We start from the raw sequence: 25974 nt of genomic DNA on the forward strand, positions 1-25974 counted from the left end.
GCATCTTTACGGGAAAAAAAACTAGTATTTAAATTGCGCAGATGGCATTCAGTGCTTCAACTGGTATATTCATTTTGAAGTGAAGGCAAACATACTCGACGCCCGTGTACTAAGGTTTAGGTTCCCGTTTAAGAACCTCAGGTGGCCCGGAACGCTCCTCCACGCGGTCTGTCATAATCAATCATGGTTTTAGGACGTGAAACACCAACAGTTATTCCAACGCGTTTCGAAGGTCTTGGCTATTTGTCAGCCAATAGCGATAGGTAGTTTAGAAAAAAAAATAGAGAGAAGGACCGAGCAATTTTTACTTAACGCTAACAACAGCTAAGGCAGCAGATAGGGGGAAGCCAAAGTAAAGACAAGTAGATTACCCAAAAAGTGTGCGTTTGGCTACCCAGTACATAGAATAAAGAAGAGGGTACGAAAGATTGAGAGAGGAAAAGAGGCTGCGAAGTTTCTATAAGGTCATTACGACTGTGGAAGTGCTTAACAATGCATGGAATATTATCAACACACAGTCCAAATTTGTCGCTCAAACGCAGAAATGCCTTTCGAGAGACCAGATAGGTTTTAACAGGATTTCGCATGTCGTTTGACGTTACCGTATGAAGGTCTTCAAAGCAGTTACGCTTGTCGCTGTACAAGAGGTTCGGAACTACTCGACCTCGGACACGAAGTTCGGAGTGACTGCTCGTTTAGTAAGCATTTTACTTGCCCGCGGAGCCTTCTAGCAGAGCGGTGTCGTCTTACCGAAACCGACAGCGCCTCCTCTTCGAATTCGCTCTTTGCGTACAGTATCACGATGCTGTCGAGACTTCGTATGTCATGCCTGCGGTGCGATACGGGGGGCTTTCTCTGGGTGCCCGCATGAAAACGTCGCTTTCCTGAAAAAGTTAGCCAAAGGTGGCTTCTCCGCAATAAGAAACATACTGTGGAGGTGCCCGCTTTAGCTATCGCCATCGTGATTGCAGTGCATATTGGTGAACACTTATCGGAAGTGAGCAGCGTATGAGGCGATACGATAGAGGTACTGCTTGGCATGAGCGTATCCAGAGAGTGGCACACGGGGCACGTACCCCACCCCCGAAATGTTTTTTTTTGCCATAGCATAGAAAGCAAAAAATAGCCATTTTAAGGGGTGCTCTCCTGAAATAAAAGTGGTGCCCCACCTCCATCGAAAAAAAATTTTTGGCTCCGCGCCTGCTGCTCGGAGGGTGCTTTCTGTTTACGGCGCTGTCAGTGTATAACTATCAATTTACTTGTCGCTCACGCACCAAAAACTAGAGGTCGAGATATTCTCTCGTGACAAGTAGATATTTATGAGTTCTGTAATGGTTCATTACTTGACTTCAGATTTTCTCTTACATGCTGAGCAAGGACAGCACGATCATGCGTTGCATGGTAATTCCTTTCAGATCTGCATTTTTTCACGCATATTTAGGCCTTCCTTGTTGATTGAATAAGTAGAACAATGAACATACGTTCTTTACACGAAGAGCTACACTTACTTTTTTTCTGCTTAGCTTCGTGTGTATTTCAGTTATCCGTCAAAATATATCGTTTCAATTTCTTCTCATTTTCACTCACCAAGTTTTGAAAGTATGTTTCAGTAACACATTTCGCCAGAGTGGTGTGACTCTCTTCGATTCCCCATAGATCTTTCAGGGCAGCTCTTTATCACCTTTTCTCATGGCATATTTTACAATATATCTCTGGATTGGAGCAGATTACACACGTGCAGGTACCGACGCTCTTGCCTGCCTTCAGCTCAGGTTTTCATTGGGCCACCGTCACTGTGTGTGAAATATTCAATAGTGTCAAATATTCAATAAGCCCCCTTCACACGGCCGTCACCAGGTGCACAGCAGTGCGATTGAAGTGAACGTTAGTGTAACGGGTCTTGACCCGTTACACTAACGTTACACAGCTCGTGGCTTCGAGCTGAAAAAAAAAAACGGAATGTCATAGACCGAAGCTCAGCTGAGGTTCGACAAGTCGATGCCTTTTAACAGGCCTTTTATTTTGTGCTCCCAATAACGGTAACGCCTTGAGTAAATACCGGTGAGGACACTTGCATTTATTGTGAAAACAAGCTAGCCGCTCCTTGTGTAATACCCTTAATAGGTGATAAAATCAACTGCAATGAATTGGAGCGAATAGGTTGCTTCGTGGCGACGGCATGAAACCTAGGAAGCACGAAAATAAGTACCACAGAAAATTTTAATTATTATATTGTGAGATAACTGAATTCCATTCATTATCGTCCTCTTCACTGCTTGCCGGGATTCTGTAACACATGATTTTTCACTGGAACTTTTGTTCCCGTTGAATGTTTCATTCGGTGGCTTTCACGTAACCCATGTCAAAATTACGCCCCGTGCATCATCTTCACACAATTGTACATTTAGGAAATCACTAAAGAGTAAGATAATATTAATGTGAAACAACTACTCTACATGTTTATGAGTTATTTAGCTAGGAACGAATGGTAGCTGCTAATAACTCCTTACTTAAGTTCTAATAACAAATAGTATTGTAAGTTGCGATCTCCAGTACCTTAATGAAACGTGGCTGCATTCTTGAAAACAAGCAGAAATCATACGGCCCCTTACACCCCCCTCGCCCAGCATACCATGTTTGCTCTTCACAGCAGACGTAATATTCACAGTAAACATGGATGCCTTCACAGAATCAACATATTTCAATAACCTCTCGTGCGATTCGCGATAAACAGTGCCTACGCACCTTAAAGCGGTTCAAAGAGGTTCAAACACAGGGCACTAACTTTTCCCAACACAAAGGTGAACATTTTATTATCACTACAAACGTCGTGTGCTATTTACAACAGCACAATGTAAAAAAAAGGTAGCGCGAAATGCAACCGCGCACCGCACATTTAAATATATCTACTAGAACAGCCAGCATGGTGTATTTCTTTAAAAGGCTGATGTTCTTTTTGCATCGGTGAAATATTTGTACGATGCTTTGTCATTTGACTTTATAAAAATAGAGGAAATTTCACAACCAGAAAAAAAACAAAGGCAAACTGTCGATTTGCACTCCATGTGGAGAGAGCTGAAATACTGGCCGTCGCGAAAAACTAAACAAAACGCAAAAAAAACACGTGCACTACGCAACTGCATTTGGCATAGAATTACCGTTCTTCAAGTGATAAACAACTCCCATTATGGGACAGAACGAAATGGCTTAAACGATACGGTGAAGGATAGCTGAAGCAAACACCTGCTATAAAACCGAGGAATAACTGAATAAGAAGAAACTAATATGCCTTAAACAGAGAAGGAGCACCTGGAATATTTCGGGCACATGAAAGCAGCCAACGTGTGGTGACCAAACGCTAGCAGGTAGAGGGAAAGGTGGAGGGGGGTGCGCGAGGTGGATGCAACACGAAATGTGCTCGGTCGAGAGCCGATCAGCCAGGGCGCAAGAGGCATCGGCAACCGAATGCGGTGGAGAAGTTTGCAGGTATATGGCACATCCACGGCAACGACGAGAAGAGGATGGCATCGATATCGCGTATAAGCGAGAGGCGGAGGGGTTTAAGCACGTTTTCTCGGAATGAAAGGGAGAAAGGTGGTCTGTGGTCGTAGCAGACGCAAGATGGGGAGGCGGAAAGAAGCAGTCTTATCGCAGGAGCCTTGCAAGGAGGGAGAGAGGAAACTCCTCCTCTTCCCCAAACATCTCCCACCCACCTTCTTCGCCACCATCTCCAGCGCCATCGCGGTCTCACCGAACCCGTCGGCTTCATGGCACCCTTCCTTCCAGCAGCCATCCCACCTTATCGTCTCCTCGCGAAAGGCAAGTGAGGCTTGGGATGGCATGGAAAGACGACGCGAGCTCTGTTTTTTTTTTTTGGTGGTGGTGGGGGGGAGAAAACGAGGGATCGCAGCATAAACATGGCCGTCGATACGCGGTCGCCATAACCCCGTAGCACGCTCCATAAATCCTCCGGGCTCGGGCTTGCGGCGGCGGCAGTGGATCTTATAGATGCGGCCTCGTCCTCGCCACCACCACCGTCAACGTCCCTCGTCTCTCCTCGGGACGCCACCTCGAGATTAGGGGCTGTCTTTTCGATCGTATATGCCGTGGGGTTCTTTGTCTCTGCTAGCGACCACTAGTAGTATCAGCACCCCGTGCTGGGGCCTCCCCTCCGCTCACACGCTTGCTTCGGGGGCGTCCCTGACGGGCAGAGTGTCTCTTCTCATACTCCGAAGAAAGGAGCGAAACGGTGAGGTGATGACCTTAGCGCCGCAGCCCAGCGCCGTCTTGTTTATGAGGCCCGCGTGGTTTTGTTCTCGTGGCTGCGGTTGTAGGTGCAGTCAGTTTACAATCAGCACTCTCGTCGCGGATCGCAGCCCCGATGTCCGGGATTGGAGCTACTTCTTCACCAAAATAGAAATAGAGAAGGGTTGAAGTGAAGGGGTGGTTGCTTCGGTCACGCGAGGTTGGTCACGTGTAAAGTAAAGCTGCCAGTTCCTCCCTCCTTCCCCTTCGATTCCCCGCTTATCTCGTATCGTAGTTTTTTGGACTGCCTGTATTTTCCTCCTCTGCATGGCGGGAAAAAAAGGTGGCTATTCCCGGCGTCGATTGAGATCTTCTCTCGTCACGCGAGAGAGAGGTGTCTACACAGTGGAAATCATGGAACCGAGCAACAAGCATGTTGATTTCGTAGTAAGAAAGTCCACGTGTGTTTTGTTCCTATTTGAAGTGAACCGATGAACCGAATACTGTGCCTAGAGCAAATATTAATTATAAAACTAATTTCTTACCAACTCTTGCACAGAGTTCCTTTGTACTGCCCTCCGCCAAGTTTCTAGAAATGCACGACTTTGTTTTGTTTTGTGGCGTATTTGAGACTGACCCACAAGGGCCGTTACTCTTGTAATGTTACCCCCATAACTCTTTTATCTTCAGTATTCGTCACACGGGATTTTTATCATTCCCTTTAGAATCCCTTAAAGAACTCAATCAATCGCTAATAGACGTATCATTAGCCGACATTTAGTTATACATCTTAGGTTAGACCCCTATGGCTGCCAAGAAATTTCCTGAAAATTATTCTGCATCATTGCATCAGCTGACCGGCCGCTTCTTCTCTAAGACCAAACGGTTTAGGTCAGGTTATACGTATTCTCCATGATAGCGCCAGTCCCGGCGCACTGATACAAAAGTGGTGCATGTTCTGTTACTTTGTAGACGTCAACGTATCAGAAACGGCGAAACCACTCTGCTGAATTCTGATGTGTGTGCATTCAAAAGTTTGATGGCCTCTTCATGAGTGACAAGTTCTTTTCCCACATCAAAACCCTACATAGTATATGCAACAATCTTCCTTCTTATAACTGGCTTGTTTGAACAACAAAAGACTTCCTGCGCTCCACCAAACCGTATGGCCACACATGTGTTAAAGTGCGCAGTTACATTAAAATAGTCTACAAACATACTATGAACAGTAATAGGGAAAACGTTACATTGAGTACACCCAGACTATATGAGGCTAATAGAAATCAATATCTTCTTACTGAAGTGGAGTGTCTATACTGTACACATGGTCTACCAGGCGCTAAACTGACTGATCATATTTTGCATACCGCGGATAAACAAAGCCTGTCTCCGCGGCTGTTTGCCTAGCAACGTCTTTGTAACGCGTCTTGATAGAGATAGATGCACAGTAAACGCGACAGCCGTGAGGCGACGGCCACGCGAGGAGTTGAGAATGAAGGGTGAGCGAGGCTGTATAGCCTGATGCAGGGGACGTCGAAAGAGAGTAGCAGGCAAGGAGTATCGGAAACCGCGTGCAAATATGCTGGGGGCCGTCGCGTCGGCGCCGGCATGTGCAACCATCGCGAGAACGGGCCCGGAGTTTCAGCTGTATACGCCACTGCCGCAAACTCGTCCTTCTTCGTGCCACATTTTACGGAGTATAGACCGCAGACTAAGGATCGCCTTCGAAAGCCAGGGTTTCAGGATGCCAGAAGCCTTCGAAGACAAAGGTCAGGAAAGAACTGCGGAAATATTCAGCTAGTTTGTAGAGATTCATTTTGGAGGGAGGTAAGACTGTACCAACTAGGTACGCTCTTTCTCTCCCTGTATGTACCGAATGGCCCGCCAACAATCTGTGTTGCAGAGACTTAGAAGAATAGAACCAGAAAAAAAAATGCTGTTTTTAATATCGCTTAGTCGTAGGTGTTTGATCAAGCTGGCTTTCAGGCCTTCGCTCCCAGTCTTCTGCTACAAGGTATTTCATTTCTTCTTCTTTATCTATTTCTCTACTCTTCTTAAAATATCCCTAGCACATTTCCCCAGGGCAGTGTAGCGTACCGGTTATACCAAGCTGGTTAGCATGCCTGGCTTTTCTTTCTCAGAAGTTTTTCTTATTTCACATAAAGCTTTATCCCCTTTTTGTACGCTCCTATCTATCTATCTATCTATCTATCTATCTATCTATCTATCTATCTATCTATCTATCTATCTATCTATCTATCTATCTATCTATCTATCTTCATGTACATCTTTTTAACGAAGGAAACATTTCACAATACATGCATTTGAACGAAGCAAGTGTTAGCGTTCAGCGTCTTATAAGAGACGTTCGTGACAAATAGTTGTTTCTTTTTATAAGTTACTAGCCACTCGAAATGTTATAACCACCATGTAGTTCTCCAGAGTCCTTAATTCCTACGGCCTATTTTACACACTCGATTTTTTGAAACAAAACGGTTCCTTCAACACAATACTTTCACGTGGCAGAGCAGTCCACTGGTATTGGTTATCCTCTTCACCTTCCTTATAGTATTCTTCTATTCCCTCCATTCTGAGCAGAAATGTAAGGCAATCTCGTCGAAGCAAATTTAGCTCAATAACCAGGCGGCCTAAACAGCAGGGAGCGGAGGGGCGGCTATAGAATGGAAACTGCGGTACATTAACCACCGCAGAAGCGTGGGAAGACCCGCATCTGTCGGGGCTCGAAAAACGCGTGCCCCGTGACGCAACCGATGCCACTTTTCCCTCCCCACACTTTTTCATATGCGCCAGTGCCCTCCACTTCTTTTTTCAACTCCCCCCTCCCCCTTTCTGCCTTGTTCATTCGAGACTCGCGCCGTGATACGCAGGGGGAGGCGTTTGAAAGAAGGAACGTAACTTTGTACCAAGCATACAGACAAAGCGCCCCTACACTTAGAAAAAACGAGAACCAAAAAAAATTGTTCGGAAGATTAATGAAGAACACGCGGGAGTGTTCTTAACCATGCTAGGAACATTTAACAGCGGCTGTACACAGTACAGCGGCTGTACACAAAACGAAGCAAGGCCAAGGCACTTCAGCACCCTTGAGCAACTTAAAGCTGCACTAAACCAGGACAATTAACGCGCTACAAACATGCCATCACAAGTGGAGATGCTAGAGGAAGTGCGTTTCCAAAAAACGTATCATTTAAGGTTGAACAATCGAACCAAAATGCCATAAAACTTCAATAATCTGCGCACGTCGGAAGGTTCTCAAGAGATCCTGTTGGTCTGGGTATTGGCGAAAGATTTAGTGGTTCTTTAATTTACATAGAACTTAAGTATAGATCAATTTACTTTTCAAGGAATTTCGGTGCACAATAAAATGCACATAAAAAAGCTTTTACTCGAATAGTAAAAACATATAAGCGTCATTTAAAACACCGATTTATCTATCCATTTGTTCGTTGATCAACTTATATGTTTATTTATATTACTAAATTTTATTTTATTTTTTAAAAACATCTCGCAAGCTCCAAGTTGTAGTATACTATGTGAGGTAGATAAAACCCCATCTTTAACAAGGACGCCAAAGCAATTAAAAAATGATGTAATATAGAATGTTGAAATATAGAGGATGTGGCATGACCTTGTTAAAAACATTTCAATAACAATGTAGATATTTATATACCCAGAAAGAAGTTACGGGTTCAGCTAGTTAGCCGACTGGTTTCACTTACATAATGACACACACAGCCAAGAAAACATTTGCATCGGAGAACCCAGAAATGGGGACGGCAAAAAACAAAATGGCTGGCATCAATGAATCCATCATCGAATATTCTCGTCTTCTTTCAAGAGCTCAGTGTATACCGCTTCTTTTCTCACAGCAGAGAGCGTCTTGCTATACTTTCGAAAACCGGTCAGTAAGAGCATTTCACTCTTACTCAATTCAAGCTCAACGTGACGCAATGTAGGTCTGAAAAGGCTGCGACACATGGTGACCACAGCCACGTCAAGGGGCTACCAGACCAGCGTATTTCGAAATGCAGCGCTGACCTAAGCATGACTAAGAAAAGACTTGTAAAGGTCCGGCGATCAAGTTATCAGCCTCCTCCCCTATATCTCTGTTCTTACCGGTCTAGGGAGCTCAAGAACTCTAAATAACGAGACGCTTTTGCGCAAACCAGTTCATATGCATTAACGTGAACGTGAGTCTACGCTGGACTCCTTCCATTCATATGTTCCTCATCCCGGATCAGCAGCTAGGAACATACGACCAGTACAGTACCACTGGTATATCCAGTCTCATACCCACCTCTTTCGTCATTGTAATATTTTCTCTTAAATAAAGGAATAAAAAATACATTTCCCAATGTTTTTCTGGCATTCCCACAAGAGCCCGAAAATGAAACACTTGGCTCCGTACTCAGTTCTATCCCGCTGTCATGCTTCCTCATTTCTTCTCCTGAGCGATGCTGTTTCTTTATGTTTTTTTTTTCGTGCATATGCGGCCCTACGTTTTCTTCGCACCGCGGCCCGTGGTAATGAACGGGCGGCAGTGGGATCCCTGTCCAACAAAGGGGTTTAGATGTCGTTTCTCTATACGGGGAACACGGGGAAAGGATGGGCCGCCCGCATTATATTGAGCCAAGATTGCTCCCGCCCATTCGAGCGCGGCTTCGGCTTATGGCAAGAGGGCTTCGAACAAAGCGTGCTGGCGCAAAATGGACGGGAGACCGGTTTTTCGCACCTCCGTTGTTCAATTTTTTTCTCTAGAAGCCAATTCGTCTCGACTGTCTCCCGACTGAGGTGCTGACGTATTGTCACTGTGTCTCACACTCCACTTCTCCTTTCTTTCTTTCTTTCTTTCTTTCTTTCTTTCTTTCTTTCTTTCTTAATTCCTTTCTTTCTTCATTCCTTCATTTCCTTCTTTCTTTTTTTCTTTTTCTTTCTTTCTTTTTTCTTTCCTTTCTTCGTGAAGACGCTGTTTTCGAGGTCATCATGTACTTACATCAACAACTATTCCTGACCAAATTCATCTGCTATAATTGCTCGCATACACCCAGTACTGGCACATTTTGGCTGTCGTTGCCTCGTGTTGGTTACACCATGGCTAATAGAGTCATCTAAAAAGTTACGGAACTATACGGTACGCAAATACGGTGCGGTAGTGTGGCACCACACCTCATTTCTCGCTTGTTGTGCATACTTCAGCCGCTTTCAGTTCCAGTGACACTGCGTCCCCCAAATACCAGGCTGCTCGTTAACGATGCAATATGCTGACAGGCTACAATGGGGCGTGACGACCCCACAGTATTTTTTGAAAAGGGCATTGCGCTGTTAAGGAGCCTTCGTTGGAATTCAATGTGGCAGAAGTACAACGAGCAAGAAAGGGGGAGTGTATCTAATACCGTAATGTATTTGAGTACCGTGTTCCCGTAACTTTCCAATATACTCTAACAGCTAGAGTATTCTACCGAGTTACATATATACAGCATGGTCGGTCAATGTCACGCATCCCTGTGCTATAACAGCAACGTCGTCGTCATCATCTTCATCATTGTCATTCGCGATCTAGCAAATGAACCCACAAAACCCGCACAGAACACACCAAACTCGCAACACACATGCATGGTTGAACCGATGAGACCTGTCTTGTAGATTTCTGCTCTTGTCTAGACTCTTTTGAATCGAGGCAACAGGGTTTTACCGACTTAGGCTTGGTGTCGCTCTCGTCAAATCTTTTAGCTTCCGAATCATTATGAAATACAAGGCTGCTTGCCACCCCTGCAGCAGGGAATGAATTATACAAGACGTTATTTCTCGGTGTTCTTGTTACAGCGCGCACAGACTGCAGCTAGCGGCCGTGTTGGCCCGCCTTGATGGCGGGCCCCTGCCTCATAGACTGTACCCGAGTGCCAACTCGAACTCTCGCCTCACCGGTGAGCTATAAGGGCCATATTGAACTTCTCGTGTGACATTGGCACTCGAACCGGCTATAATATTGTCATGCGGCGAGAGCAACCGAGAGAAAGAAAGACACACATTTAGAAAATGTGCGCGGAGTACGCAGAATCATTCAGACAGGACGGCATGCAGAGCAGCAATAACAACGTGAGTGCTATTTTCAGCCGTCATCTTCATCGCCTTGATAGATCGTTCCTTGTTGTTCACCTTGGCATGTGGTATGTACTCCCTGCTCCTCATCTTTGTTTTATTTTTCTTTATCTCCGTCCGGGCAATGCGTGACCACTAATTCAGAGGTGGCTGCTGCGGTAGTTGTATCAAGGAAGCACCTGTCTTGAAACAACTTGAAGGCATCTGTAATACTCTCTGAAAGCATGATCACCCGTTATAGATTCAACGCCTGTAAACCATTAGACGTGTCACGGTCATTATTTTATGCCAGATATATATTTTACGTTTCGACATTTCACGTGATTTTAGCACCTCCTTGGAGCCGTACTATACATCCCGACGATCTCATCACGAAAAGCATTCGCCAACGCTAACACCACATATAACACATGGCGATCTTTGGCCAACCCTGGCCCTTGCGTCACAAAAAAACCCACTAATGATTATCATCATTTTCTTTATTTCTTTGCTTGTTTATGCATATTTTGTCTTCTCTCCGCTTCTTTTCCATCTCTCCTTCTATTCTCCCTAATAAATGGTAGCAAATCACATGTGTCATGAAGCGTGGAAGTTTGGGCACTGTAGGACATAACTGAATATACGAAGAGCGCAATCTAAACGTAGTTACAGCGTAACTACGGAAGCAATAAACAAGAACAGAAAATAACGCTTTTTATGTCCTTGTTTATTGCTTCCGTAGTTACGCTGTAACTAACTTTTGGTTGCGCTGTTCGTATATTCACATATAGCATGCATGCGCAGTTCGCAAACCGTAATTAGCGCCGACGGCGTACGGCAAAGACGCTGATGGGTGTTGAAATTGCACGTGCTTGCAAGTACCGAAGAGTTCCGCGTTACGCTGTCTCACATGCCGCGATTGCAGCGAAAAAAAAAATCTTTCCGTTCGCTCCAATCGCTGTGTTCGCCACCATCGCTAATGGTGGTTTCGTTTCACATAGACCGCGAGTGGCCCGCGATTGTCGCTCTGGGACTGGAGCGGTGAGTTCTTACCACCGCTCATTGTGACAGACACGAATGTAATGTAACATGTGCATTATGATATCATGAAGTTACCGTGAACGGTAACGAAGGGCCCGCTTGTTTCGTCATTTAGGAACACTTTCCCGTCTGCATTCATTTTAATATACACAACGTCAGCCATTACCAAAACGAACACGTCGAATCTATTTCGACGGCTTGGCCGGACCAGCCCTATTACGACGGGTCCCGACCAAAAATCGCTCGCGCCGCTGCGATGAGAGCGAAAATTTCCAACTTGTTGGAAGCTCGCCGCAGACCGCTGCTGCGGGAGCGAACTGCCCTTTTTTTCGCTGCGAGCGAATTCGCAGCCTGATAATCGTTACTTTTTGTGTCACGTGAAACGGCCTTTACTCCATAGGCAAAGCATTACTTATGATGACGTCACCTAGTTAGTACGTGTGGACGTCGGTGGTCTTGCATTGTCGTTTTAGAGCAAGCGTTTCACGACCCCTTTAACGTTCACCTTTAGAACGCAACATAAGGATGTCTAGCGAAACTAAATGCAAAAATGAAGGAACATAGCTCGTCTGGAAGAAACATAGCGAAAAAAAAAAAAGAGATATAACCTACTCGTGAGACCGAAAGAAAAAAAAACTGAACAAGAAAAGTAAAACTATTCCGGGAAAGGCATATGTTCTGCTCGCATAGACCTCAGGCGTGGATGCGTCTCCCTGGAAGAAATCCAGGCGCTCCCGAAACACTAGCATTTCCTAGGGAAGAAATGAAAGACGCGCTATGGGAAAAGATTGCGCAAGCAACCGGAACGCAGGATAGAGGTAAAGGAATAAACGCACCGAACAAAAAAAAAGAAGAAAAAGAAAAGAATGGGAACAAGAAGTAGATGTATCAAGAAGCAGAGTTACGGGCGGCTGTCCTCTTGGAATGTTAACCCGACAAAATACATATTGTCGTGATGTCGCCTCACCTTGTGCGTAGGATGATGTGCGAAAGCACGGAATAGCGCGCGCGGGCTTCAGTGCCATAGCAAGGCGCGTTCAATGTCGTGAAAGGGCGCATACAAAATCAACTGCTTTTTATAATGCAGTAGCGCTGTTTGCCGTTCACTGCTATGGTGTACGCAAGTGTGATATCTATGACGCGCTCGGAAAGAGTACAGTGAACAAAAAAAAGCGTGCAAAGAATAATGAAGAGACCAGAAACACCCTTATAGAACAGCAGCTCGGCAAGACGGAGATGTCGTAAAAGAATTTGAAAAAAAATATTGTTAAGAAAACCCAACGCTCCACTCCGTCCGCGTTGAGTATGACACGAACAATATTCGAGAACAAGCCTCGGATTCCGATTCTCCTGGTTTTATCCTTTTCTTTTATCTGTTTCATTCCGCCTTTTTTTTCTCTTTTTCTTTTCTTTTTCTTTCTATATGAACATCTTGTTGCAGCATTGAAGGCTATTTCGTTTCGCCCCCCCCCCCTCTCTCTAAGGGTAGAAGAGCAAACTCGTTTGCACCCCTGAAAGGCGTAACACGAGGTTTGTTTTTACTTTTTCTTTTCTCTTTCTTTCTTTCTTTCTTTCTTTCTTTTTTTCTTTCTTTCTTTCTGTTCCAACACTCTTCACGAAGACAAGCCGTCTCTCCACTCACACTAAGCAAAGAGGAAACCTTTCCATCCTCTCGAAACCATTCTGCGCATGCTGTTCTTTCCCATCCCAGAGTTTTCCCGGACCCGGTTTCTTTCTTTTGCTTTATCGCTCTCAGAAGCAAGGTAACTTATCAAACTAAATCTGTAGCCATTCTCTCTCTCTCTCGACCAATCCTGGCGCTCCTGTGCAATCCGACGAGAGCCCCGAATGCGCTACACACCATCGCGACTCGCTCTTTTGTTCACCCTCCGTGCCGCGAAAAGCGCCACGGATTCTGTTCCGAATTTGCTTCGACGAAGCCTCCGTCGACGTGAGTGAGTGTGTGAGAATCCCGAGGACGGCGAATGACGACGTAGCGAGCGCCACCTTCGAACGTGTTTATCTGGCGTAGCAACCTGGGGACAGAGACGAACACGTCAGAAATTTCTATGCGTACCTGCCACGTTGCCACCTTTTTCTTTTCCTTTTTCTCTCTCTCTCTCTCTCACGCATCATCAAATGGCTCAAAAGAAGGGGAACAGAAAAGGACTAGTTTGTGGTCTACGAGGCAAAATCGACGTCAGCTTTCTTTTTTTTTTTTTCTCGCCTCAGCCTTTCTTTCGTGTTCGCTCAGTGTGCTTTTATCTCATATGCTATGTTGGCTGTAAAAGAGGGGAAATAACTAAAAAAAAAGACGCCAATCGGGCACGGATGAAGCTTGGTAAAATCGTACGCTGTAAACGCTTCAAGCTTGAATCAGTGAAGCAAGGAGGATGTACGGACGTAGCTGGACTTTTTAGCATAATTAGTATATTGCAACTATACTCAATATCTATCACAGTGCAATCATTGCGTCCTATAATAGTCGATTTGTTCCGGATGCAATTTCGACTGGGCGCTGAAGTTACTATCACATCATCATCATTGTAATCAATCATCAATCCGTCAATCAATCATTTATCTAATTAACGTGTCCTGGAACAACCATGGGGTCTTAGAGGAGGCGCACTCAAAATAAAATACAATACAGATGCTCAGAAAAAATAAAATAAGATAAGCAAAAACGCATATAAAGAAAAAGAAATCAGCGTAAAATGGGAAGAATAAAATACTAGACAAGAATCGTGGAGTGCGAGTGAAAAACAAAGGGTAATATACTCAACTATGAAGCGACCTCCCTGAAAGACGAAAAAGGGAAGAATATGTACATTGTGGACGACTATGTTAAAACAGTGCATACCTGAGACAAAAACAATGAAAGTGAACTGTCAAAAACATCGAGATTGTGAAAGTTAACAATATAGAAAATATGTTTTCTGTGAATGGTATACTGTCGAAAGAAGTAGGCAGGTACATAAATTGTCGATTCTTTCTGGTTAACTTACGCGGAATTTACACAACTGGGAAGCAAAGGGCAGGATATCATACCATGTTCATACCATGTGGGTTATCATACCATGTGGATATCATACCAGTTTGTAAAGAAAGAACAGGTCAGAGCGATTTCGTCGGCAGTCAAGTGATGGAAATGATAGTAATCTCGCAGTATTAGAGCGACATCTAGAGTCATTTTTATCAAAACGATGATTGTAAATGCTTATGATTTTTTTCTGAAATCACTCAATAGCGTCACTGTCAGATTTAGCGATGTCATTTCAGATCACAGATGCATATGCAATTTTAGGAAGACATATTGCGGTGTACAATGTGTGAAAGGCTGCAGGAGAACTGAATTATCGATAGATTCTACGATTACAGCGATAAGAACGAATACCACGCATGGCAGCACGTTTAGTGTGAGCAGAAAACTTTAGCATGCTATCTTAAAGAACGCTAAGATAACTGAATTCATATACCTTACATAAAGACATGTTATCGACAGAGTATGTAAATGGCACGATTGATGTTTTGTGAGATATACTCATGAATTTGGTCTTTGAGGTATTCAGACTAAGGTTGTTGTTATCACACCATTCGGAGAAAGAACACAAGTCTGACTGCAACAAGCGACAGTTGTTAGCTGAATGATATTCTCTAAATATTTTAACGTAATCAGCATACAAGAAAAATGAAGAATAACGATTAGCAAAAGAAACGTCGTTAACGTACATTAAAGGTAAGAGTGAATAATAATAATAATAATGATAATAATAATAATAATAATAATAATAATAATAATAATAACTTGGTGAATGATTCCGGAAAATGTAACGTGTGTGAATACCTAACAGTTCAGAGCAAATACGGATAACAGCAGTAGGGTAGAGAGGCGCACTTCACGTTAAAAAAAAAAAAAGACCAAGTGTGAATCTTTCGCTGACGTACAGTCTGGCTCAGTACACCACAAGCTCTCCGAGTTCTTTTTTCCCTTCTTTCTTTTTTTCTTTATCTCTCTTTCCACGTGCAGATCAATTTCATTGCGCTAACATACCAAGCGGAATGCGGCTCGCGGCAGTCGACGGTGGTTCTCATAATTTACGCGACACTCCTCCGCTTTTTCCGTCGTATATTTACGCCTGACGCGAGGTTGACGAAAGCGCCACGCTGTCTCGTTCACAGCAGTGCCAGTACGCATACTATGCCGTGGCCAGTGAAGCCAACTGAGCCGTGTACAAAAAAGGGCGGACGTAGTTACGAGCACTTAGCTGACGAAAGGGTTCGGAGGAGGAGGGGAGAGGGGTGGGAGCGTAGCGCCATGCAGTGGCGCCAGAGATTATGCGGAGCAGGCATCATTAGCGGCAGATTCCGGTCGGATGTTGCATGCCCACGCTTTCGGTATCCTTGCTTATTTAGCTTCGTTTCTTTTGCGTCCGACTCCGTGCCTTCTCTCTGTCGAAAGCCTTTACTTTCTTCGTTTATTATTTTTTTGCCATCTAAGAATCTCTGGTTCATTCTGCATGCACACACGTTCTCTCTCAGTCCCGCATTCTGACAGCGGCTGTAATTAAGCATTTATTCACTTTTTGCGTCGCGTTTTCATATCTTATTGTTCTTTTTATATTTCGCCGTCGTAACGTGATATCCGCGTCGCTCCACACGAAAGCGTGTTCAGCATTCCTCTCGCTTCCCCTCCACCTTACGGATCGATGACGTAATTTGCTCGCGCCCGCAGATACTCGAAGCTGAACTTGAAGCCAATAAAAACCTCCGCGGCTTGCTGCCCTTCTGCTCTGATCGAAATGTTCGCTGCTCCGTGCGAATTCGTCCCATATTTTAGGAGTAAGTGGGCGTTCAGACATGACGAACACTTTGTTAAGGTGAAATCTTTGATTGCCTCATCAATCAAGAGATCTCGCAATGTTTGGCGGGACGTGACGGTACTTCGCGATACAGGTGAAGGGCACCGCGTCACCACCAACGGTACAAATATCATTATTAAACTTCTCAGCGCAAAAACTTCTGACAACTAACACAAGAGACGATGACAAGTGTTAGTTGTCGGAAGTTTTTGCGCTGAGAAGTTTGATAATGAATTACCAACTAGCCCAATCCCACACTTTACTTCGGTACAAGTATCGCGTGATGAAGACAAATTTACCTGCTGTTTTTCTTTTTTTTTTTGAGACATGAACTGTCTTAAACATGAACCCATTCACCTAAGCAGCAGTTTTAGCTGAGATTATCGTGTGATCACAGCCCCGCCGCGGTGGTTTAGTGGCTAGGGTACTCGGCTGCTGACCCGCAGGTCGCGGGTTCGAATCCCGGCTGCGGCGGCTGCATTTCCGATGGAGGCGGAAATGTTGTAGGCCCGTGTGCTCAGATTTGGGTGCACGTTAAAACACCCCAGGTGGTCTAAATTTCCGGAGCCCGCCACTAGGGCGTCTTTCATAATCACAGCGTGGTTTTGGGACGTTAAACCCCACAAATCAATCAATCAAATCAATCGTGTGATCAGAGACTGCGTGATGATGACGTCATCCGCAATTCTCACGTGTAATTATGTCCCAGTCCACCAGAAGTTGTTACGTCGTATTACGACGTCATCATTTGATTGATTGATATGTGGGGTTTAACGTCCCAAAACCACCATTTGATTATGAGAGACGCCGTAGTGGAGGGCTCCGGAAATTTCGACCACCTGGGGTTCTTTAACGTGCACCCAAATCTGAGCACACGGGCCTACAACATCTCCGCCTCCATCGGAAATGCAGCCGCCGCAGCCGGGATTTGAACCCGCGACCTGCCGGTCAGCAGCCGAGTACCTTAGCCACTAGACCACCGCGGCGGGGCAACGTCATCATTTGACATCGTGGTTTTATCACACGTGGGCTGATTTCACAGGTGCTGCGACAACAGATAAAGTGTTGTATGCCTTTGGGTAAAGGAATAACTGAATGAGCGGTTCATGAGAGCTTTATCTTTCGCATCTTCTCGCCTCCGTGTTATAACTGAACCAACTGCCACCTTTTATTTTCTTTCATGCTAGTCATAGTGTAGTTACCTTGTACAGTCGTTGGCTTGATGATTAACGAAACTATACCAACAAAAGACGTGTGTGTTTACTCGCATGTGTATACACCACTTCAGAAATCCGTGCCATATAGCTGGAGCCAGCGGAACCACTGCGCACCGAGAAGTCGAGACAAGACGCACATAAATAACTGATTGAATGCTGATTGGATATATCGCACTCCTGTAACTGAGCAGTACATTACTAGATGCCGTATCAAGTTATTTTCCGTAAAACTAAAGCCACTGAGGATTACAACAACACCTAAGTCGCGGAAGTATTGCATACGTAAACCGACACATATTAAATGGTTCAAGTTGTTGCATTCAACAGAGGCCAGTGAGAAAATGAAGACCACGAGAGGCTATTCTTTAATGGTCAGAAAACATTGTGCGATGTAAGAAACACAGAGAGGTCGACCACAAAAGTGTCCGGTTGGCTACGCAACGCTGGAGGATTCAGAGAAGGTAATAAACACAAAAAAACATCTAGACCATGAAAATAAAAGAAACGTTTTGAAGTTTGCTCTATATTCGACCAATATTATAGTATCTCTGTCTTATCTTATTTGTTTTTAATTAAACACCTAATAATTAAGTTTTGCCCGATTATATTCAGTTTAGCCCTGTTGTATTAAGATCAGCATGAGATTAAAAAGCAAAACACTCGCAATGATGACAATGAAATATCTCAAATAGACCAAGCCATGCTTCTTACATCCGGAATCTAAGATCTGATACAGCTACGTACGTGGGAACCACTGTTTAGAGATAAAAAATATATACGTGTCTTCGTTTTAGGCTCAAATCGAAAATACCGAAGCCTGTCCATTAGCAGTGAGGTAACCCACAAAAAAGATGCCGCACTCTTGCCAGGAGTGTCGCAACCTGTCCCCGCGAAAGAATAACGATATCGGCCATCACCGTGCAGCTCCGGCCCGCCTACTCCGCTTTGATGAATGAAAGCGCTGACGGCGAGAGCAATTTGGGCACACCACGTGAGCAACGCCCCCGCGACAGTACGCAGAGCGTCCATGTTTCCCTCTCTTCTATGTGCGTTAGTGTAGTTTCCCTCTCTTGTACGTGCGTTAGTGTAGTGTACATTGGGCGACACGCTTTGTGCCGTCTTCCTCAATGCGTAGCTGCAACGACTCCGCTTCATCATGTCATGTAGCGTTCAACATCCTGTCACCTTGATTTGGTTCATTTGTAGGTGTTTCTTGTCTTTCGTGTCATAAATATGTCGTCAGGTTCGTGTGCGTGAGTGTGTGCGTGAATGTTTAAACAGTGCATGTTAGTTAACTTTGACTTTACAGAGGAGCTAGGTGAGTATAGCTGCTCATTATACGAGCAAGAAACGAAAACAAGAACAAGGGGGGGGGGGGGGGGGGCGTATGAGCCCGCCTTATAAAATCGCTTGAACTGATCATTTATTACGCACTATCTTCGCCAAGCAGTGTCATTCCGGTAGTGTCCCACCCGGTTGGTTAAAAGCACACGCAAACATTAACACCGCACTAACATAAATGTTTCATCGTTCTATTCATGTTATAATTTAATGCTATTTCTTTATGTATTTAGTTATTTACATATTTATTTATTGAGTTCGATTCCTGCGCATCTTCGAACTCAACGATTCACAAAGTTTCTGGATGTATGTATAAGGCGCTGAAGCGCCTCATGGGTTTCTGCAATGTGTATTGTTAATTATAGCCGATAGAAATTCGCTCCTTCAGTTTTATTTTTTTCCCTTAAAGTTAGCTTTTAATATACGTTCTCGCACCACAACCTTGATTTGTGACTGCTTCTGAATATTCATGTACAAAATTCAGTTTCAAAAATTATAGTTTGCAAATAGCGCAACACCGCACTATGTAGGCTCACTCTCTAAATAATATCGACAGCAGGGACTCGTCCATGCTATTCATCTATCGGGAAGTGTGAGAAAAGTACCCAAAATAATTATTCAAAATATAAATCAGGTATGTAAAGCAGAGACAAATTGCAAACTGCTTGGTTCAATGGTTTCTTTTTTTTTTCCTTGCAGCAAATACTTTTTATGACATTTTTATTACTTGTCAGTAAATAAAAATGATAACTTTATTGCCCTCTCCGAAGTCATGAAATGCACGTAAACTCCTTCGTAGCATCGCAACTGTCATGCACTTCTTCGAGCAACGAATAAACCAAATAAAGACTTATTTGCCAACTTGGCTCAATGGCACAAATGCTGATAACTTTGTCAGAAACACCGCACATGCGATCTACGTGGATTTTTTTTTAATTGATACCGGCATACATGTGAGTTTAGTATGTCGTGATAGTCATTCATGTAGCGTGTCTGAAGGTAAGAGCTGTCCATTCGTCATTTACGCAGAATGTCATTATATTGATTACCGAGTCATGACAGACTCAGAAAAATTTCTGAAACGGAATAAATTATAACTAATGAAGACAGGAGGAAGAAAAGATTTTTGGGACCAGTCCGTCTTCACGAGTCTTCATTTACATTCTGCATCGCAATTAGGCCAAAAACAATACGAAGCTCTCGATCTAGTGCATAAATTTTGGCTTCATTGAAGCAGGCCTTGCAAAAATAATCAAAAGAAAACAGAGCAAATGTCAGCGTCAAATGAAATGAATGAAATGAAAATTGTTTCTATATATAGTGGCTCCGCGTACGGTCTTATTGACTTAGTAACAAAACAAAGGTTGAAAGACATTTCTCTTTTTTCTGTTTTCCTCGCACGACTACTTGAATATTCTGGCTGAATTCAGAAGTAGTTGTTCGATCGATTCAATGCAATCCCATCGCAATTTTAAATGAACAAGCCGGAGCTTGAGTTGAATTTCTCGGCAAAGCTGTCGAACTTGCTCCCGCACTCAAGGTTTCCAGTTAGTCTTCGTGATACGCGCTGGGCGTCCATTACAAATGGGTTCCAGTGGGCGGACTTTGACAGCCGTGCAGTGTTGCAAAAAACTTGAGCAAATAAAGCAAAACAAGGAAGAGTACCACTCACCCAAAAGTAAAATCGCGTGAAGAAATGACCTTAGTGAGAGAGGCAGTTTTGTTTAAGTTCCAGGATCGGGCGTTGTACGAATGACTAAACCTGGTCGTACGGATAGTTCGCTGGGAATGTCATAACTTGCAGCAATATACGGATTCAGTACCATCATATCTCACAGTGGCGGTTTGTAGATATCAGCAATGTGACGGCAGTGACCCAATTCTGTGCTATCGGCATGGTGACGTTAGACGAGGACAGAAAACATGTTGTCGAGCTTCCGCTGTACTTAAAAAGTGTATACCTGCCTCGGCGTGTCATTGTTTACGAAGGAGTAAATGCTTCCAAGCTGGGGAAAAAAATAAGAGTCAAAGAAGTTCAAGACACCGCGGAAAGCATATAGCATTGCATAAACATTGTGTGTCTAATAATAAAATATGACCTTTCATGCGGCCTCGGATGTACAGAGTAGAGTCAGAATGGGCGTGAACTTGTTTCCTTTTACTTTCTCTGTTCTCTTTTCTTGCTTCACTAACATAGCCTGTTTTCGGTACTTAAATGTTGCCCCGTCTGGTTTAATAGCACACAAAAGTTCTTTTGGGGCACGGTTGAATCAAAGCTCTTATTACCAAAGCAAAAATCCTTACAGGCAGCGAGCGAGTTCACAAGAATAAATGCTATGCAATTAGAAAATACCTAAATCTATGCATGTATTGGAAAAACTTATGTTTGGTTGTTCGTAAGGGCATCTTCTAGCCAATCCTTATTACGTACGTTTCATTAAACGTAGCCAGCCAGTATATAGCGCGTTCTAATGACATATTCAGGGTATTTGACCATTAAGACTTACGAACAGGCTAGAACAACAGTATGGTAATGGAAATCACTAACTTGGGGGCTTCTTATCACTACCGACCACTATTGGCCAACTGGGATGAAGGATACATTAGCAAACTTGCTTAGCCAATGAGTAACAGATCTTATGGAAGAAAAACTTCACGAATTATTTCGCGATTCAGTTAGGACAAACGAATTGTTCTGTTAGGCCCATCTTTTTTTTTTTTCATTTCGTACCAAACACAACATTCACTAGCATCAAAATCAGCTTTTCAAATCACCATCCAGTCGAACTCTACATAGACTTTCTGAACGGAGTCAGTGAGCACCACCTTTATTGATTGCAGCACGGGAGCCGAAATGCTGATTCGTGGTGACATCACTGCTTCGGCAGCACATTTTGGGTGGTTCACGCATCTTTAACACAGTCCAGAGAGGGAAACAAGAAAAAAGGAAGGCAGAGAGGTTAACTAGGTGCTAAGATTCGGCATACCACAGCCTAGAGGGTGATGTGGCGGTGCATAAAGTACTATTGAAACGGTGTGTAAAGAAAAGCCGACCTGGAGTCGGGCACAAAAAGAGCTTCGAGAATTCGTTTTCAGTTTGTTATATGCTGTACGTGACCTTATTCAACTCAACTGAAAATCAAAGAGTGCATCGGCAGGCGTCAGAATCCAAATTCGCATTACCCCATCGTATACTGTACACTATAGTAAACTAGAACCACCATCTATATATACACCAAGCCATGGACCACGTATCGTGAGACGGGCATCCGATCGACCATCGTCAGCTGCGGTCCCGCTCGGCGTCCGCATCGACGAAGGGCCACAATGGCAGAGTCCACTGCAGAGGCCCGCGGCTGCGTCACACCAGCCGTAATCGATGATTACTGCGGCATCGGTGATTAATTGTTCTCTTTTCTTCGACTCCACAGCCTCCCGCCTTCTCTATTGTGTCGGTTCCTGTGCTACAAGGCTCGTTCGTTCACCAATCTGTTTCGCTCCGCCGCACGTGCTCGTCCTCCTTCGGCCGATTGTCGATCCGCTGTTGTGCGTTGTTGTCGCCCATTGCGTTTCATTCCTGCACGTATTTCAACTCGTACGGATGATAGGCCGGTAGCACACGTCCACGTTGCGGTACCGAAAAAAGTTGCACTTGCAAGGCAGAAGCCGATAGATCTAGTAAATAGAGTGGAAGCCCATTGTAGTGTCTATAACTCATTTTCTCATTCGCTTTGTGCATAAACGCGTAATAAAGTAATCTGTGCGTAGAAATGATGTTTTTATTGGGTTTTATGCGCTGAAATCACGATATGACTCTGATAGATGCCGTATTACACGAATCCGCAAATTTCGACCATCCAGTGTTCTTCAGCGTGAACCTAAATCTAAGTACACGGTGTTCTAGCACTTCGCCTCCATAGAAAGGTGGCCACAGCATTCCGGATACGAACCCGCAACCTTTGGTTGAGCAGTCGAGCCCCATAACCACTAGACAACCGAGCCGTGAGTCCGCGTAGCTAACGGTCACAAATTACTTTCTGTTGAGCCCTATGCACGTTTTGAATAAAGATAACTTCCTTACAGAATCCTATCTATCTATCTATCTATCTATCTAACTAACTATCTATCTATCTATCTATCTATCTATCTATCTATCTGTCTATCTATCTATCTATCTATCCATCTATCTATCTATCTAAAACACATTCCCATCAATTCAATGTGTGCTATTCGTATTTCTGACCACGCCTTGAGAACTTTTTTTTTTGTAAGCCCGAGAGAACAGCTTACCAAACCATATCTCTGAATGAATGTCAGGTTGGTCAAGATCACATTGGCGGCTCAATATCCGAGAACTAGTACACAAAACCGGTCCGATAAATTGTCCTGCTGCTGCTATAACGGACCCTAAATGAAAGTATGCGTTCGCTGCACAGTCACGCGGCTCCAAACTTACGCACGAACTTCAACCATAACAGCGCCGTTTCTATTGATTGATTGATATGTGGGGTTTAACGTCCCAAAACCACTATATGATTATGAGAGACGCCGTAGTGGAGGGCTCCGGAAATTTTGACCACCTGGGGTTCTTTAACGTGCACCCAAATCTGAGCACACGGGCCTACAACATTTCCGCCTCCATCGGAAATGCAGCCGCCGCAGCCGGGATTCGAACCCGCGCCCTGCGGGTCAGCAGCCGAGTACCTTAGCCACTAGACCACCGCGGCGGGGCGCCGTTTCTATTAGTCTGCAGGAAATCCTGTGCAGTGATTCTTGTCCTTGTCCCAGCCTTCCATTATGTGGGCCTAGGCAACGAGAAACCAATTACCTTTGTCTTTGTTGAAGCATGTGCCAGCTGTTATACAGCGCGTCCAACCCCATTACGCTTTCGCGCCTTTTATTCGAATAGTTTCAAAGTCGATCACGCGGCTTTGCTGCTCTCCCCTCTCCTCACACAGCCAGCCTATTCTTCCTTTCCACGTTTAACAAAGTGAACGGGTGAGGGGAATGAGATGAGGGCGCAAAGAAAAGCACAGCTCGTATTTCGTTTTCGTTGCATTGAATGGGCAGCCCAAAGCAGCGAAATAAAACGAGACGCAGTCCACAGAGGAAGGGGGGGGGGGGGAGCAATAATGTAAAGCGCGTGCGACACATGTATGAGAGCGCGAGAGAGGACATAAAGCAGCAGACAAATAATAAATAACGAAGAAATAAATAATAAGTTAGGGGAGAGGTCTTATTTTTACTGTCACTGGTGCCACCTAGGGAGCACCAGAGGACATTCATTTCTCTACACAGCGCACACCCCCTCGCATTCCCGCCTCTCTCCTCTATCTTTTTGTCTCTCCCGATCGCTCTCTTCTCCACTGCCTCTACAACAACGCTCTCTCCTTTCCCCCGTCATCCTGTCTACGCTCCTCTCTATCGAGGGGGACTTGCATCAGAGTTAGAGCTCGCGTTACGAACATCGGCGCGTGTGCGTGCGTGGCCTGCGAGGGAACTTCCCGGGCTGCGTTTAGCGTACTACAGCATGCTCGTTTGTCTCGCCGCCAACGCGAAGACTCGAGAAAGAAGTGATGTTTCCTGCGCGGGTCTCCTCCCACCATCATCCCTTGTTTTCCCTGCTCTTTTTTTGCCTCTGTCATCAGCCCGCGACGCGGCTGCATCTCGCGGACGGATGGACGCTGAGCGATCCTGCGGGAATAACCTCGGAGGCGACCACGACTGACCGGGCGACGTTCGAGAGCCCTGAATGGACAACGAGGCGTCGTCTCATCTCCGTCGCCTTGGCCACGACGACGTCCGGCTAGACGCCACACTTGAGGTTCGTACGTCGTTGGGTTTCTACGTATTCACCCCTCGCGTAGGCACACCGCTATGGCTTCATACATAAACTTGCCAATGTTTCATTAGTTCAATCAGGGTCGGTAATCATTCATGTGCTTTTAGACGTTACAAAAATAGTTTTTTGGTCGTTTTTTTATTCCTCCCATTGGATTACCGCTGCAGGAGATCTATCGCTAGCGGTATGGCCATGATTATTCGTCCTCCCAGCGAAATAACGGCAATGTTTTAATGGGCACTTACTGACATGCCACCAAATGTTACCTACCACGTGCCTAAACTTTTTGCCAGTGGAGGAGTAATGCTAGTTGCCGCGGTCATTTGTGAGTGCCGCGGTCATTTGCACGACGAAGATGCCTCGTGAACGTGAGGTGATCATACAAAAGTGAATCTGTACACAACTTCAAGCTGGAAGTCAGTGAGCATTGCAACGCTGTCCACCTTACTTAGTTTCTCTTCTTTTTTTTTATCAGCTCATCTAACAATGGTCTGTGTAACCTTTCGAATTGGCAGGCACTTTAGTAATGCTTCCAAGGCAAGCACTGGATTTGGCCGTTCTCATTTTTCATTTGTTCATTGGAGAGTATGCAGTGAGCAAGAAATAATAATATACAGATTAGAGTATGCACGAAAGAACAAAAACAAACGCTGGTGTTATTTGTAATACTCATGTACTAAGTCATGTTGAAGAGTTTGAAATGTTGTGCTTGAAATGTTCACTTTCAAGGTACATGCGCAAAATGAAAACTGGTTGTATCGCGGAATTTTTAGAGCGTAGTAATGCTCCTACTAGCACGCTTTAGTCAAAACAGACTCCTTGTTCGCCTTGCCCGATGCATTATGTTTTACGCCTGGCTTCTTCTGTGACGGTGGTAATGCAGGCGCACACCAAGAGACATATTGACCTGTAAACTTACTTGCGGTGCTGAGCCAAGAACTTAAGAATATATAATTATTTACAGCTACTCCGATTGTGAACACTATCACAATTCGTTCTTGCCATGAAAAACAATGCGTTTTGTTTTACCAAAACTTTATTGTTTCACTCTGGAGCCACGCCTTTCTTTTGTTACCGCTAACAGTTATTAATCTAGAACACATCGAGGACAACGTAAAAAAAGCTATTCTATAAGACGACGTTGCAACTTTTCGCGAACGACAACTCCGCAGCACCTGGAAACTAAAACAGGTCAATTTGTCTCGCATCACTTCTCGCTGGAGAGTAAGCTGCAATTGCAACGTATTTCGAAACGAGCTTTCTGTGCAAACCGAGAATCAGTAATAATCGGTGTGTGTGTCTGTTTCCCTTTTACTCTGGCACCCTTCAA

At 44.5% G+C, this 25974-nt stretch overlaps 1 protein-coding gene across 1 annotated transcript in view; it reads left to right on the plus strand.

Annotated features, from left to right (window-relative positions):
- The first annotated feature begins 24222 nt into the window (after positions 1-24222).
- The window catches only part of LOC142814281 (uncharacterized), a 40260-nt gene continuing 38508 nt past the window's right edge, over positions 24223-25974 (plus strand). Inside the window, exon 1 of the mRNA XM_075892801.1 lies at positions 24223-24626. Within this exon, the coding sequence (XP_075748916.1) occupies positions 24555-24626 (72 nt within the window). The 5' untranslated portion in view covers positions 24223-24554. The remainder of the gene's footprint in view (positions 24627-25974) is intronic.

This window comes from Rhipicephalus microplus, chromosome 4 (assembly GCF_043290135.1).
Source record: "Rhipicephalus microplus isolate Deutch F79 chromosome 4, USDA_Rmic, whole genome shotgun sequence".
Lineage (NCBI taxonomy): Eukaryota > Metazoa > Arthropoda > Arachnida > Ixodida > Ixodidae > Rhipicephalus > Rhipicephalus microplus.